Source organism: Patella vulgata, chromosome 9 (assembly GCF_932274485.2).
Source record: "Patella vulgata chromosome 9, xgPatVulg1.2, whole genome shotgun sequence".
NCBI classification, from domain to species: domain Eukaryota; kingdom Metazoa; phylum Mollusca; class Gastropoda; family Patellidae; genus Patella; species Patella vulgata.
The window spans coordinates 13,139,842-13,156,036 of record NC_065887.2 but is presented as its reverse complement, the minus strand read 5'-3'; the positions used below and the strand labels follow the sequence as shown (position 1 = coordinate 13,156,036).

General features: G+C 38.7%; 1 protein-coding gene across 1 annotated transcript; it reads left to right on the top strand.

Annotated features, from left to right (window-relative positions):
* Positions 1 to 491: 491 nt before the first annotated feature.
* LOC126831822 (ankyrin repeat and KH domain-containing protein mask) lies at positions 492 to 8,527 on the top strand. Its single transcript, XM_050562451.2, has 2 exons — positions 492 to 575; positions 6,972 to 8,527. The coding sequence occupies exon 2, from the start codon at positions 6,986 to 6,988 to the stop codon at positions 8,426 to 8,428; it is 1,443 nt and encodes a 480-aa protein (XP_050418408.1). The 5' UTR covers positions 492 to 575; positions 6,972 to 6,985; the 3' UTR covers positions 8,429 to 8,527.
* The last annotated feature ends 7,668 nt before the right edge of the window (positions 8,528 to 16,195 follow it).

Genomic DNA, 16,195 nt, shown 5'->3' with positions numbered 1-16,195 from the left:
TATCGGCCCATTAACATCCTGCTGTGTCAAAACTGTTTCTTGTTGAACTATTTTTTTCCAAGGCTGTTACTTTTTATTTAATTTTACAAACTGCTGACCTTGATTCCTTCCTAAACTGTCTGCAGTGTTCTCTCTAAAACAAATTTATCACCACGGTCGGTGACGCTGTGATGCATGGATTACAGATTCGTTCTTGACGATTAATAATTGAAACAATTAAAAAAGGTAGATAAAATTGTTCAGATTCAAATTATAGAATCTGTAGGAAACTTAAAATAAAAATCGAATCAAAATTATATGCCCACACAACTATTTTGTTACCGTACTCAGTTGAACATATTTCATACTGACACAGTGTGGCCGCATTGAAAGGAATAATTTAATATATATGAAATCGCCCCCCTCCCCCTCAAAAAAAAAAAACAAAAAAAAAAAATCACGGCACTCACTATAATAATATAATGTAGTTAACTATATATAATTTAAAAAAAAAAATAAACTGAAGTGTTGGACCCGGCTGAACCCGGCCATGACCTTGACTTTGGAAGAGGGCGCTCTGTGTGCCGTTTGATAGGGTAAGTGCAGAATAGTTTGTTTCATTTTGGCCAATTTATTTATTCAATGTCCGTTTATGATCGGGTCCAATGCACAAATCGATTGTTGTCATTTTCTAATCTCATAACACTGCTGCTAAAATGGTAATAAAAATGGACTGGGACCCTACGAACCAACGACGAATTGCATATTTAGCACTTCCCTTGTCAGTGACAGTAGATGATCCTTATTTATAGGAGCTTTTACGCGTGACGTATACCGGTGTCTGTTTTAAGCCTGGCCCTTTTCAACACGGGTATTAACATGGTAAATGCTAGGGAAAATGTTTTTTTTCCCTCTTTTTCTCTTTATACAAAAAGTATTCTTGAATGCCACTCATGTTGTACGATATGTCAAGCTCGTACACGGTCCAGTTGACCGCAGTACGCAAAAGCATTACAAAGATGCATTACTGTATGAAGCCGATTTATATGTTTTGTTTTAATTTTATTGCAAACAATTAATAGATAACATCTGTTTGGTTGTAAAATGCCATGAAATAGAGCATAAGAGTAAATAATAGAATGGGTTAGAGATGGTGACCTGCGGTTCCACGAAATAATTATTCAAGACGATATTAAAATGTAAGCACGACCGTAGCACATCTAATAAAAAAGAGAACAAATAATAATCACGATGTATAGAATGCACTGAGTCCAGTTACATATTTTCATTCAACAGTTGTTCTCTGAACCAAATACTGAATTAGAAATTGATAAAATGGACACAAATGTATCGTTCTTCTTCTTGGTTGCGGCAAGATAAACTTATTGGATTAAAATTTCACTGAGTGCCAAAAGCTGAGCCAAGACGATTTATGTGACAGAAAAAAAAACGGTTTAAAAATATTCACAGATTCAACTTGATCGTCGTTTTATTTTTTCTGTTAGGGCCTATTCATATCCCATCAAGCGGACAATTTATAAAAATGGCTGAAGTTTTACCCCGTGCATCAAACAACTATTTTATCATTGGCTAGAGCCGTCTAAACGCGGGGAAATTTACAATAGCTATTGGCTAACAGCACGCATAAACAATCTTATTTGCATATTGCATACTATTTATAGTATTATTAGCTGGAATCATTTTCAAGTCGACAGCCTCAAAGACCAACATAGTACCGTGTTTTGTGTCGTGTAGGGTAGCATGCAGTGCTATAGCAGGCGATATATCAACATCGCAAAGAACTGCCCAGTCGGCAGTTGAATGTAAATAGGATAGACCATTTAAATCTTTTGTGTTAATAGTCCCGTAATTAATATATAATATTTGTTTGACCGTAAAATGCGTTTGACTTAATTCTAGTTCGGGCCATGAGCACGGATCAGTCATCCACTGTTTCCTCAATTGCAAACGGCCAATTACGGGTCTGGTAAACTTGTCGTATCTTTCCTATATCGAGGTTTTTGTAAATATCGCTTTCTGGCATCGGTCGGTAAACCGTACGCGTATATAGAAATGGCGTTCAGTTCCATTTTATGTAAAAGAAGCTTACTGTACGACGGTATTTTCACAAAATAACACACACTAGCCTATGGGTTTCAGTCTACGAATAAGGCCAGTGTCTGCGCATGACCGAAAATGACGTCAAAAGTAAAACCCGTAAAAGCTCCTACAAATAGAGATAGATTTCACAAATTAAAAACACTTATATGGATATACTACTTCTGAATTTGTTAACATGCTACGTTTCGATACACATACAGATATGCTTGATAACGATATCTGTATGTGTATCGAAACGTAGCATGTTAATAAATTCAGAAGTAGTATATAATAAGTGTTTTTAAAATAGACAGTAGATGAGTAGTGACTTGAAAATATCAGACGCTGTTAAAGGTGAATAGTGGTATAGTAGCACTAAATTTAAGCCAATTGAGTCAATAACTGTTTATTTCACAGACCTTTTAGTATTGATATAGTATGTTTGTATTGCAAAAGTCGGCCACAGTGGTTGTAGACTCTAATATCAAGATAGGCCTACTAAGGCTGTTTGACACCTTCACACATGTATTGTGACCTAAACTCGAATTATCTAGCAAACCTGATGAAATTCTTGGAACCTTAATATTGGAAAATAAAATCATTTTACAGAAAATCATGGACTACATCCCAGAAGATACTAGTATATTTGATACCTTAGTTAACGAGACAAGGTTGGAATCTTTGAAAAAAGTCATTAATTTGAGTTCTGATTGGAAGAACAGCTATGATCGTGATGGTTTTTCACTACTCATGTCAGCAGCAATGTCAGGATTCCACGAATGTGTTTCTGTCATGATAGAAGCCGGGGCTGATGTCAATGGTTGTGGCTCTACAGAAGAAACAGCCCTCCTTTGCTGCTTCAACGACGAAAAGAACAAAAATTCCGATACTAGATTCAAATGTGTTCTTCTGTTACTAGATGGTGGAGCTGATGTCTACCAGACAGATAGGTATGGTGTAAATCCTCTTATGGCAGCGAGCAATATCTGTGATGTTAAATGTTTGAAAGAAATTCTGAAAGTAGGTTACGGAAGACCAATGGGCCAAAATGAAACCAAGGCTAGTAGATGTTCAACAAAAGGTGACGAATCAACTTTAATAGTTGGCACAACTTCATCTAAAGAAGACACAGATACTTCTAAAGCTTTTGAAAATAGACTTACAGAAGACGGAGCATCACCATGCGATCACAAACAACACAAGTTTGGTGCAATACCACTGACAAAAAGAAAACGAAAGAGCTCAGACATGAATAACTGGGAATCAGAAGAGAAGGAAGATAAAACAGATATCAATTTGATTGATCACCCGGAAGGTAGAAACGCACTTCATCGTTGCTTGAGCTCAGATAATACCAGTGCTGATCAGGTTGTTTGATATTACTAACGAATGCCGGAGCTGATCCTACTGCTAAAGAATTGGGCATTATTTGTCCACTGGAGTTAGCCATAACTTCATTAGCCAATACAGCCACTTTAGTAGAGATCTTGCTAGCAGCTGGAGCAGAATTTAATGCCTCTGAAGATTTTGTTGCTGCCACAAAGATCCGTGATATTCATTTAGTGGAGTTATTTTTGGAGATGGGAGCTAATGTTAATCAACGTGATGAAGACGGAGACACTGCTCTCATACATCTAATTGATGGCATATCAAGAGTGTTTTCTAGAAAGAAAGACATAGATGAACGAACTAAAAAATGCTTTAAATTGTTGATAGATGCCAAATCAGATATCAATCTCGCAAACTCGAGAGGTCTTCAACCCGTCCATTTTGCACTTGTGATTTGGTCGTTTTCAAATTTCCTGCCGAATACCTTATTTCAGAAAACTGTTACTTGAACAAAATGTCTTTTGCCATGCAACATCTCTTCTGTTTATTATTTTGGTGTTTGCGACTATTATAAGGCCGATTATGTCTTGAACAAGTACAGATTTTTGTATGATTGTCGACTACCATACCCTCTTTGCCAGACCTTTGGTTCTCTATCACCAACCGCGAAAGACTGGGTTAATATGGTTACAAGTAGCCCAAGACGCCTAGTCTCGCTGTGTAAAATTTCTGTGAGGCAACATCTTGGACTATAATATACTATTCAAAAAAAGTAGGGGATATTTGATTTTGGGGGCATAATACTAAAATATGCAAATGACTACGAAAAAAGTCACTATAGAACCTAACAGAAGAAACATTTCCAGTTACATGTGACGCCCAAACGCACCAATAGCTACCGCATGGAATGTAGGTGATGCTTGGGATCATCATGGGGGTCCAACCCAAGATTTGCACGACTCTGACTTTGAATGTTACAGTCATTGTGGCATTGAATTCCAGGGTGGAAACATCAGTTTAATTGTTTTAGTGACCAGAAAACAAATATTGATATGCGTCGGCTTACCCAAAATGAAAGGTTACGTGCCCTTGGCATGCTACAGATCGGCACAACACAGGCGGTTGTGGCGCGGACGATGAATGTTTCTCAGTCTGTCATAAGCAGGCTATGGTCCAGATACCGTGATACACAATCTGTACAGGACAGACCACGCTCAGGTCGACCAAGGGCGACAACTCAAGCCCAGGATCGATTTATCCGTACCTTGGCCTTGAGAAATCGTGTCATCACAGCAAATCAGATCAGCGCTCGTCTTCAAACAGACACTGGTGTGAGAGTGAGTGGCCAGACGATTCGGAATCGACTGCATAGGGGTCACCTTCGCGCCCGACGTCCTCGCGTGATCCCTTGTTTGAGAGATCATCACATTCAGGCAAGACGAGGTTGGTGTAGGGATCGTCGACACTGGGATAATCGACGCTGGAGCAATGTGATGTTTTCAGATGAGTCAAGGTTCACTGTTGATTTTTTGGACAGACGTAGGAGGGTGTGGCGTCGTCGAAACGAGCGCTTCCAAGACGTTAACGTCATCAGACATGATCGATTTGGGGGTGGTTCTGTTATGGTGTGGGGAGGCATCACTGTTGCTGGAAGAACGGCTTTACATGTTGTTGCAGGGCGTGTTACAGGCCAGTACTACCGGGACAACATCTTGGCAGTCCATGTTGTGCCGTTCGCACGACGTCATGGCCGCCGTTTCATCTTCCAGGATGACAACGCAAGATGTCACAGGGCCAGGATCTTTACAGGTTACCTCCAACAACAGAACATCACCACATTACCTTGGCCAGCACTGAGTCCCGACCTCTCCCCCATCGAGCATGTCTGGGACATGCTTGGACAGAGGTTACGTCAACGTCAACAACGTCCTGCCAATGTCCAAGAACTTGCTGCTGCGTTGCAACAGGAATGGGACAATCTGGACCAAAATGACCTTAGACGTCTCATTAGGAGTATGCCACGTCGGATCAATGCTTGTTTGGCAAACAGAGGAGGATTTACCCGTTACTGACTTGGTTGTGATGCTGTGGTAACTTTGCTGTTTGACCCCGGGTATCATTTTACCCTTATAATGGTCAGTCTGTGCCTTACTTAGTCTAAAGATCATTTGGAATAAATCGATGAATGTGAACTTCATTTCATTTTGTCATTTGTTTCTTCGTCAGTTTCATTAGGTGACTTTAATAACACTTAAAAATCAAATATCCCCTACTTTTTTTGAATAGTATATCTGGGATTGATTCGATTTTGACATGCACCGATTGTTTCCCTTGATACATGTAGTACGAAGAATCGCGATTTTACCTTTTGGATCCTCTAGAGGTCGCAATTTTTATACGTCCTCGCCTAACTCAGGATAATACTACTACCAATATTAATCATTAGGTCTGGCGCTTTACTCGGTCTGTTTTTCAATTCATGGACCCATAATCCGTTCGATCGATGGTACACCGAGTTTGCTAGACGGTTGGGCGATCTGTAAATCTGACAGTTCGTTATTCCGACAGTCCCTTAGTACGATTATCCGATGTTCAAATGTTCCACTATTCCCGGTGTTATAAGGACTGTCCATTATGCCGATGTTCTGTTAGATCCCTATTTTATATACATTATGTTAGTTAACTAACGTAAATCTGACAGCCCGTTCTTCCAATTTACAGCTGTTTGATTTAAGTTCATAGCCAGAACCCAATCCCGATCCCAACCCCATTAAAAAACAACTATTTTGTCAATGACTTGTTGGCTTTTTAAGACTAACATGTTGATTGTTCATTCTTTGGCGTTGTGTTCAATGCGAAGGGATAGAAATTGGCATTGGCATCGGCGTTTCCAATAATCTTCTTTGATTACCAACTGCTAATGTTTTTTTTTTAACGGGAACGCCAATGTGTACACGACCGGACCCCGGTTTTTCGTTCCATCTGAAGGATTATGCACCATTTCCTTGTTACAACTTAGAAGATATATTAACAATACGGTGATGTGTGTTTATCATTGCTGGTATGGTTGGTCGGTTCACTTACTAGCCATTATTGCTGGAATGTTACTAGCCGCTATTGCTGGTTGGTTAACTTACTTGCCGCCATTGCTGGTATGGCTCATTGGTTCACTTACTAGCCGTTATTGCTGGAATGGCTGGTTGGTTCACTTACTAGCCGTCATTGCTGGTATGGCTGATTGGTTCACTTACTAGCCGTTATTGCTGGTAGGGCTAGTCGGTTCACGCACTAGCGGTCATTGCTGGTATGGCCTGTCGGTTCACGCACTAGCCGTTATTGCTCGAATGGCTGGTTGTTAACTTACCAGCCGCTATAGCTGGTATGGCTGGTTGGCGCACTTACTCCTGCTATTGCTAGTAGGGCTGGTTGGTTCACTTACTAGCTGCTATAGATTTCTGGAAAAGTTGCTACACCTACTCAACCGAGTAAGCAGACATCACAACGTGGTCAAATAATGAAGAATAAGAAGAGTTATCAGGTCATAATTATGTTGTATGTTTCAGGTACAGATGTCAATATGGATGATACAGAAGCTATATTTGATGCCTTAAAACATGATGATGAAGCAACCAGGTTGGAAGCCCTGATGAAATGCATTAATTTGAATTCTAATTGGAAAAACAGCTATGATCGTGATGGTATTTCACCACTCATGTCAGCAGCAATGTCTGGATTCTATGAATGTGTTTCTGTAATGATAGAGGCCGGGGCTGATGTTAACGATTGTGCGTCGTCGTCAGAGGAAACGGCACTCCTCGGCTGCTTTGAGAACGAGAGAAACCCAAATTCCGAAAACAGGTTAAAATGTGTTCGTCTATTATTAGACGGTGGAGCTGACATCTACCAACCTGATAGTTTTGGCGTTAATCCTCTTATGGCCGCATGTTATATTTGTGATCCTATATGTTTAAAAGAAATTCTGAAAAGAGGTTATGAAAGAAAACTGAATCAAAATATAACCGGAAATCACAAAACTGAAGATGAAACTGCTTCCGGAGTTTTTGAAGATTTATCTAAATGTGTTGAAGACGACGAAGATGCTCCCACGTCTGAACTTTCTGAGCACATCGATCGAACAGATATAAATCTCTCTGATGGTCTGGAGTGCCGAAACGCCCTTCACCATTGCCTGAACTCAGATAATACAAGTGGTGATCAAGATGCTTGCTTACAATTACTAATGGATGCTGGGGCTGATACGACGATTAAAGAAGACTCTTATCGTCCACTAGAGTTGGCGATAACTTCCTTACCAAACAGCCTCTCTCTTGTAAAAATCTTGCTAGCTGCAGGAGCACCATTTGATGCACAAGATTTTCTTGTTGCATTAAAGGTCCTAAATATAGAATTGGTGGAGTTATTTTTGGAAATAGGAGTAGATGTAAACTACGGCTATAAAGGCGGATACACTGCGTTAATGCATTTAATAGATGATATACCACGAGGTTTAACTAGGAATATAGACAGAGATGAACGAGCTAAAAAATGCTTGAAAATATTGTTCAGTGCCAGATCAGACATCAATCTCCCAAACTCGAGAGGTCTTCAACCCATCCATTTTGCTATTGTGCGCTGGTCATTTTTGAAATTTCCTGCTGAATATCTAATTTCAGAAAACTGTGACTTCAGCAAATTGTCCTATGCTCATGTGTCTTCAGTTTTTTACAGTGCGTTTCGTGATCATTGTAAAGACGAATATTTATTGGACATGATTAAGTTTTTGTATGATTGTGGTCTATCTTACTCACTGTGTCAGTCATTCTGTGCTGCATCATCGACTGTAATGAACTGTGTTGATACGCTAACATGTAGTCCACGACGTCTAGTTACTTTGTCTGTTATTGCCATGAGACAACACCTAGGATCGCATATAAAAGCTAAATGTGAAGAACTAGAAATTCCTAAAATAGTGAAGAATTTAATATTGCTTAAAGACGTTCTTTCTCCAGAATGCTTTTAATAAAATAGACATATCTAGACTCTATTTGTTTCAGTCCATATTTGGTTTTAGTCCGGCATCTATGGTCGTATATTTACCTCACCAATAACATTACACCTCTACAAAGTAATTGGGATCTTTTTAAACTTGGAGTTATTTCCAGGATAGCGGCTGTTCCTCAAATTCTCAGCGCGTTTCGACTCACAATTTATTTTTCTTTTACGTGCGTGCACGCCAACGGGTACAGGGCGTACCTTGGGGTTCGCTCTATATCTAAACGGCTCCACGCGCGTTTTTTGTCAGGCCGACCTTCCCACACTACTGACAAGTGGGAACCAGACTGGAAAATCTTGGTCGAACTCGCTCCTAATAAGTAAGCGAGTGCCAACGTAGCTCCTTTTGATGGGTAAGACGATGGTCGGAATGTGGGTTTTCCGTGGTGATGTATCTTTTCGAAATATATTACATGTACCTATTTTATATGCATTAGTTTTGGCCGAGACATGGTTTTCCCTTGTCAGTAGTGCAGGACGGAGGACCTGACAAGGACAGTTGTCTAGTCGTGCACGTAAATTCTATGTAAGAGTAGGTCGTGCTGCTACTGTCTGGGCACAATTTCCCTCATAGCTCAGTGTATGGCGTATGCCCGTCTTCATTAGTCCAGTCGGAGCAAGTTCATCCAGATTTTCCGGCGTGGTTCCCCCTTGTCAGTGATACAGGACGGAGGGCCTGACAAGGACAACTGTCTAGTCGTTCGGATGGAACGAAAACCCGAGGTCCCGTGTACACATTCCCGTGCACGTAAAAGTTCCATTGACAGTTGGAATTCGATATATGAGTAGGCCGTAGTGCCGCTGTCCGGGCAAAATGTCCCTCATAGCTATGAACTTACTTTATTGCAGTGTTTCGAATTTCATCAGTCAAATAGCTGGCTTCTTTAGTGAGAAATTTTCTTAGTGTGCCGTTAAAAATTTCGCGGCACACTTAGGAAGATCTCGCGGCACACCTTTGTGCCGTGGCACACTGGTTGAGCATCACTGCATTAGTAAGACGATAAGTTTTTCACCAAGATCAATTGTAAGATTTGGTTTTGTCCAGGTTCGAAAACAAACACAGGTGGATTGAAAATATGAATAGCGTACACCATTGTGGCGACGTAATCAATGCAGTACGGGTAACAACAATGAATGTCATGGTGACTTCCTATCGACACCGTGACATATTTCTCTGCAGAATATGTCACCAATGTATGCAATGTACGTCCTACCGTCGACAGACCAAGACAACATTGAAATGTGAAATATTGCGTGTCTATCGCCTTACCTCACCTGTAATTTATATTATTATATACATTACTTTATATTAGTGAAGGGGGGTTGGATGACCGAATGGTTAGCACATGCGCGCTGTTTCATAAGGCCTGTCATTGTGTCAACTGATATGGTTTCGAATCCTCGGTTGTACGTGACAAGGAGTAGGGTCGCCTGTTCAACCTCGTGGGTTTTCTCCGGGTCCTCTGGTTTCCTCCCACTGCTAAAGACCCTTACGCGCAAGAGAATTGTTGAAATGAAATTAAAATCTTATACATGTATTAGTCCCGAAATGACCTAGTCTGTGTCGAGTGGACGTTAAACTCCATCTCTCTCTCTCTCTCTAACAAGCTATGTTATTTCGGGACTGGGGGGGGGGGCGAAATGGTTAGCGCGTGCGCGTTTCATCATAAGGTCTGTCAATGACTCAACTGGGTGATTTCGATTCCCCGGTTGTATGTGACAGGGAGGGTCGCCTGTCCAGCCTCGCGGGTTTTCTCCGAGTCCTCCGGTTTCTTCCCATTGCTAAAGACCCTTACGCGAAATTGAATTATTGAAAAAAATTGAACGATATGTTAGTCCCGAAATGACCTAATTTGTGTCGAGTGGGCGTTAAACCACATTCTCTCTTCTTCTCTTTCCTGACTAACACATGGTTTTATTATGAAAGTAATTAGGCCTATTTGTGTTGGATTGGTCACAAATATCTAAACTAGCTTTAAGACTGGATACATGCATAAGCCTAGATATTTCTTTCTTTTTAGTACGCAAACAATTGTTTGTGTGAATATTTTTTGAATATTTTTTTGGAATCTAACACCATCAAGTTATTAAACAATAAGCGTATAGTACGTTGAACACATTTGTGGGCTGTGGGCGTATTGAAAGGAATGATGAATGAAATATAATAGAATAAAAATCACGATCAAATGTTTTCGATCGTAAAAGATTTAGCACCAAGCCAAGCAGTTTATGTGATATTGCCGTAATTCTTTAATAAAATATAGAAACACATATCTAATGGAACAATATCACGAGTATATTATTCGTTTTAGTTCACCGGTAATTCATATTCATAACTCTCTTTTCAAATTGTGTTTTGAAAACTAACTAATGTGTACCACTGTATTGCATTCATTTCCTAAAAAGTACGTAATGCTGGATTCATTTATAATGTACATCGGTATTTAATTCGTGAATCGTACCACAAAGCACATACACATAGCAATTTTCGATGTCATTAGTTAATCCGACAAGCAGACAATGAAAACACGTTTCGTGCATTCTGACAACATTGTCTGAAAATGGACGACAATAAACATATTTAGAAGGTAACGATTTGCACGTGAATGTGTTAATATATGCTGGAGTTTTTTTTTATATACTGATTTATTATCAGTCTTAATTATGAACAAGAATTTTATAATATTCGTAGAAATAAATGAATTGGCATAACTTGCGAGGAAGATATATTTTCTCCCCGATATTTAGTTTAACGGTAATTCAAATAAAATGACGATTCGGCACCCAACGTTCAATATATACTTTATGTCCCCCAAATTAAATGTCATGTATTAGATAGAAGCGGGAAGATTGTTTACTTATTTCAGTTTCGTAAATTTGACTTTACATTGCAAAACAGATCAACATTTCAAATCGATTCAGTTACCGGTATAAGGCTTAAAAATATCATGTCTTAAATAGCCCCTTTGCCCCTTTAAATATTTATTTTTTTATACTTTAACTTATTAATGCAACACACAAACTGCTTACCGTATTTGTACAGTAGACGATAAATATCCTAAATGATAATCCGGTTCGATTTCTTTCCAATAATTAAATATTAAATTTCATTTTTTCAGTGACAATATCGAAGAAGCTTTCAATAAAACACCTAACAACTAGATCTTTTGAATGGAATTTTGTCCAGACCGAACTTAGATTAATAGTATCAAAGAACACACATCAAAGAGTACAAAGGAAATTGCCTCACAAAAAAAGCATGCATTAGTTAAAGGGGCATGGCGCGATATAAGGGATGATTTTTGTGCCAAATTTAAAAAAATGAATGATTTTATGGACAGAATATGTCAACTGCGAACATGATGATTAAGTATTCTTTTCACACGCTGCATGCACCAACCTTCAAGTCTGTACCGATTCAAAAATTGAATTATCTTTTATATCCACAATTTTTAAAGCCTTAGTTTTATCGTAAATAGAATTAATAGAATCCTTTGTAATCTACTGGTAATGCTATTCATCGTAGCCCGTTCGTAATTTAGTCACAACAACGGTACCTATCTTGTGTTAAAGTCCAGATTGGTCGCGTCCAAATTGTATTTGTTCTTTAATAATGAGGTCAACTATTTTGGATAATGATTACTTACTGACAATTCAGAATAAAAGTATTGTCTACAAGACAACGACATGGTAACAATTTGTTGTTAAAGGGGCTTCTATTATAGTTAATGATCAATTCCTTTTGATGGCACGTGTGAATTCACGTAATTTGGAAACTTGATTGATCGTATGCATTGACTCAGACTATTATCTGACTGATACGTGTTAATGCACATGTGTACTGCAAGGTTGAGGGTGACTTCTGGCGATGTGTGCTTAAAAACAGGAGGTGAAGGCATTTAATTCATTTGTGATTTAAACCTGTATATAGATTACTTCAGGTGTGATTTATCAATTTAAAATGCATGGTGTAACTTATTTGTCAGAATCGAAATGGCTATTTCAATGGACAGTATATATGTGTGTAAATTTTGAATGAGTTTGAAATAGTCGATCGATCCAAGTCTTAAAAATGTCGAACATATTGATGAAGTAATGTATCGGTATAGCCATAATTCTGTTTATTTTATTATTTAAAAGCCTGCCAATGTTTGATATTAGTTATATTTGTCAGCTATGGATGTGCTGGCTGTACATGCGTGGAAATTCGCGGTGGATCTTTCATGTTAATTTCCGCAACGGATTAAAATAATCGCGGAGGTCGCGGAGGAATTTAGAGCGTAATTTTGAGCGTGACCAGAGCGGATTGATTAACTGGATGTCCGCAATTTTTCATTTCCGCCCAGGTCGGACATCGGGGAAATTTAGTACTGTAGCTGATCACGGAAACAGTCGATTTGAATCGAATCTTGCCATGTGAAGCGAACGCCAATCGGATCATCGAAGAATTTTTCCGTTCAAGTCGTCATGAGCTTGGCGTAGAAAACAGAAGGGTGTTCCAATTGAAGCGAAAGCTATTTGCTAGAGTTACGTTCGTTTTCATTAGTTTCTATTCGGCGATAATTTTTGGTTTGAAGTCGAATTTATAAAAATTTAAAAATTGCTTTAGGTCGATTGGCGGAAAAATCTCATGTCTGATAAACTAACTGTAATTTCCTGACCCTTCTGATCCCATGACCTTGACATTTAAAGACGGCGTTGTGTACCGTTTGACATTTAATGTGCAAATAAAGTAAGTGAAAAATCTATGGTGGCTGATAGTGGCCATGTTAAATCTCGCCCTTTTCATAACGCGACAACACGACAGTATTGGCGCAATCATACGACACTTAACTCTGTCGTATCATCGTGTTATTTTTATCCTAACGTCGAGATGTCGACTTATTGGCATAGTCTCTTTCTACAAGTCACAAAAATACAGCTGTACTCATTACACTCATTACATCAGATTAGATACAATAAGACTCGTCAAAAGAGATAATAGGAAAGTGTTGATTAATTATTCGTTTTTCTCAAAATAATGAAACATTTTGCGCCCAAAATTGAATTATTGGTATTATATTCAAAAAATCTAGAATTATAATAGCAGGACAAAAGTGAGCCAGCTATGTTAATTCCTTGAATAAGAAGTGGTGTCGGTAGGTATCGAACAAGCATGTATTGCCTCGTGTACGACACCCACCAATACTTATAGATCACTGAAGCGATAGTTTAGAAGCGATTTCAGAAGATTTCCAATTTATTTTATTAGAGTGGGAAGGGGATTATATAAAACCTCAAATCAGATCACAGAAAATCACTGCATTGGTGTAGCACGCCATCCCAATAAGTGCAGGGGAGGTTTTTTATGAGGTGAAGAAAGCGATTTGCAGCTGTTATTGACCTTATCGCGTATTCATCCGTTTGGCATCACTAATGGGATCGTGGCCTAGATGATTAAAAATAGGCCCAGTATTGCCTTCAGCTATGAACACACTCCGAAAGTCCCCTACGCACCCCCCTCCTCTTATTTTGTTTAACAAATAATTTCGGAATCAATAAAATGGCAGGTCCCTATCAATGATGTTTGATACGACTGGAAATTAATGTGTCTAAAATTGATTAAACAACATAGGGTAGTAAATATTACATTTTGAATCCGTATCAATGATACATTTACTCAAAATGTTCCTTCTAATGGATCACCATTTAACTTGAAAACAAGGGAAGCAGCCGATCGAAGAAAAAAAGATTTTAAAAAACAAGTTTCAATATGACAGTCGTGGTTCGGTCATGCATTTACATCCGTGGGTGTCATCCTTTCTTTGAAAGTAATGATTGTACCAAATTTGAACAAAGTCCATCTAGATTCGCGGCCTGTAGGTAAAGTGTTGACAGATAAAACGTAAAAAAAACCCAGACCTATAAAAATATATTTTCTAAAACTATTTTAATTTTGAAATTATATTATTTTGACATGTGCCAAGTGTTTTAGCGAATAGTTATAGAAAGGGTCTTGTCGATTAAGACTATAGCGCATGTGCAATGTGCAGTTTTAAACTTCCGAGACGACAAGTCGACAAGTCGATGATACGACAGTTTCGCTTTTTGTCGTGCCGTCGTATCATCGACTTGTTGTGGCGATAAGTCGATGATACGACGGCACGACAAAATTGGGTCGATGACACGACAAAATCACGCGATCTTACGACAGTTTGTTCTGTCGTAAGATCGCGTGATTTTGTCGTAAGATCGTGTGATTTTGTCGTGTCGTCGTATCATCGACTTACAGTGGCGATAAGTCGATGATACGACGGCACGACAAAATCACACGATCTTACGATAAAATCGGGCGATCTTACGACAGAACAAACTGTCGTAAGATCGTCTGATTTTGTCGTATCATCGACCTTATTTTGTCGTGCTGTCGTATCATCGACTTATCGCCACGACAAGTCGATGATACGACGGTACGACAAAACACTAAACTGTCGTATCATCGACTTGTCGACTTGTCGTCTCGGAAGTTTAAAACTGCACATGCGCTATAGTCTTTATCTACAAGACCCTTCTATAAATTAAAAAACAAAACTGACACAGTTATATGGGACAACAATCACTGTTTTATTATACACAAGCACAACGTTTCGATAAGTATTCTCTTATCGTTATCATTGTGCTTGATAACGATAAGAGTATACTTATCGAAACGTTGTGCTTGTGTATAATAAAACAGTGATTGTTGTCCCATATAACTGTGTCAGTTTTGTTATGTTTCCAATTGCTAAATGCCACTAAAAGATTATATTACCTTCTATAAATATTCGCTAAAACACTTAGCACATGTGAAAACAATATAATTTCAAAATTAAAAGAGTTTAAGAAAATATATTTTTATAGGTCTGGGGTTTTTTTGTTTTTTTTGGGTTTTTTTTTTACATTTGATCTGTCAACACTCTACCTACAGGCCGCGAATCTAGATGGAATTTGTTCAAATTTGGCACAATCATTACTTTCAAAGAAAGGGTGGCACTCTCGGAGGTAAATGCATGACCGAAGCACTACTGTCACATTGAAACCTGTTTTTTTTTTTAAATCTGTTTTCTTCGATCGACTGTTTCCCTTGTTTCAAGTTAAATGATGATCCATTGGAAGGAACATATTGAGTAAATGTACGTTATCACTGATACGGATTCAATATGTAATAATATTTCTCATGTTTAATCAATTTTTGACATATTATTTTCCAGTTGTATCAAACATCATTGATACCATTTTATTGATTCTGGAATTATTTGTAAAACTAAATAAGAGACGTGGGGGGGGGGGGGGTATGAGGCTTTTAGAGTGTGTTCATAGTTGAAGATATTACTGGGCCTATTTTTACTCATCTAGGCCCCATTCCCATTAGTGATGTCAAACGGATATGCGATAAGGTCAATAACGGCTGCGAATCGTTTTCTCCACCTCATAAAAAAAACTCCTGCATCTATTTGAGTGACGGGGGGGGGGGGGGTATGAGGCTTTTAGAGTGTGACTTGTAGAAAGAGACTAGGACAATAAGTCGACATCTCGACGTTACGATAAAAATAACACGATGATACGACAGAATTTAGTGTCGTATGATTGCGTCAATACTGTCGTGATGTCGTGTTGTCGCGTTATGAAAAGGGCGAGATTTAAAATGGCAACTATCAGCCACCATAAAAATCTCATGTCTGATAAACTAACTGTAATTTCCTGACCCTTCTGACCC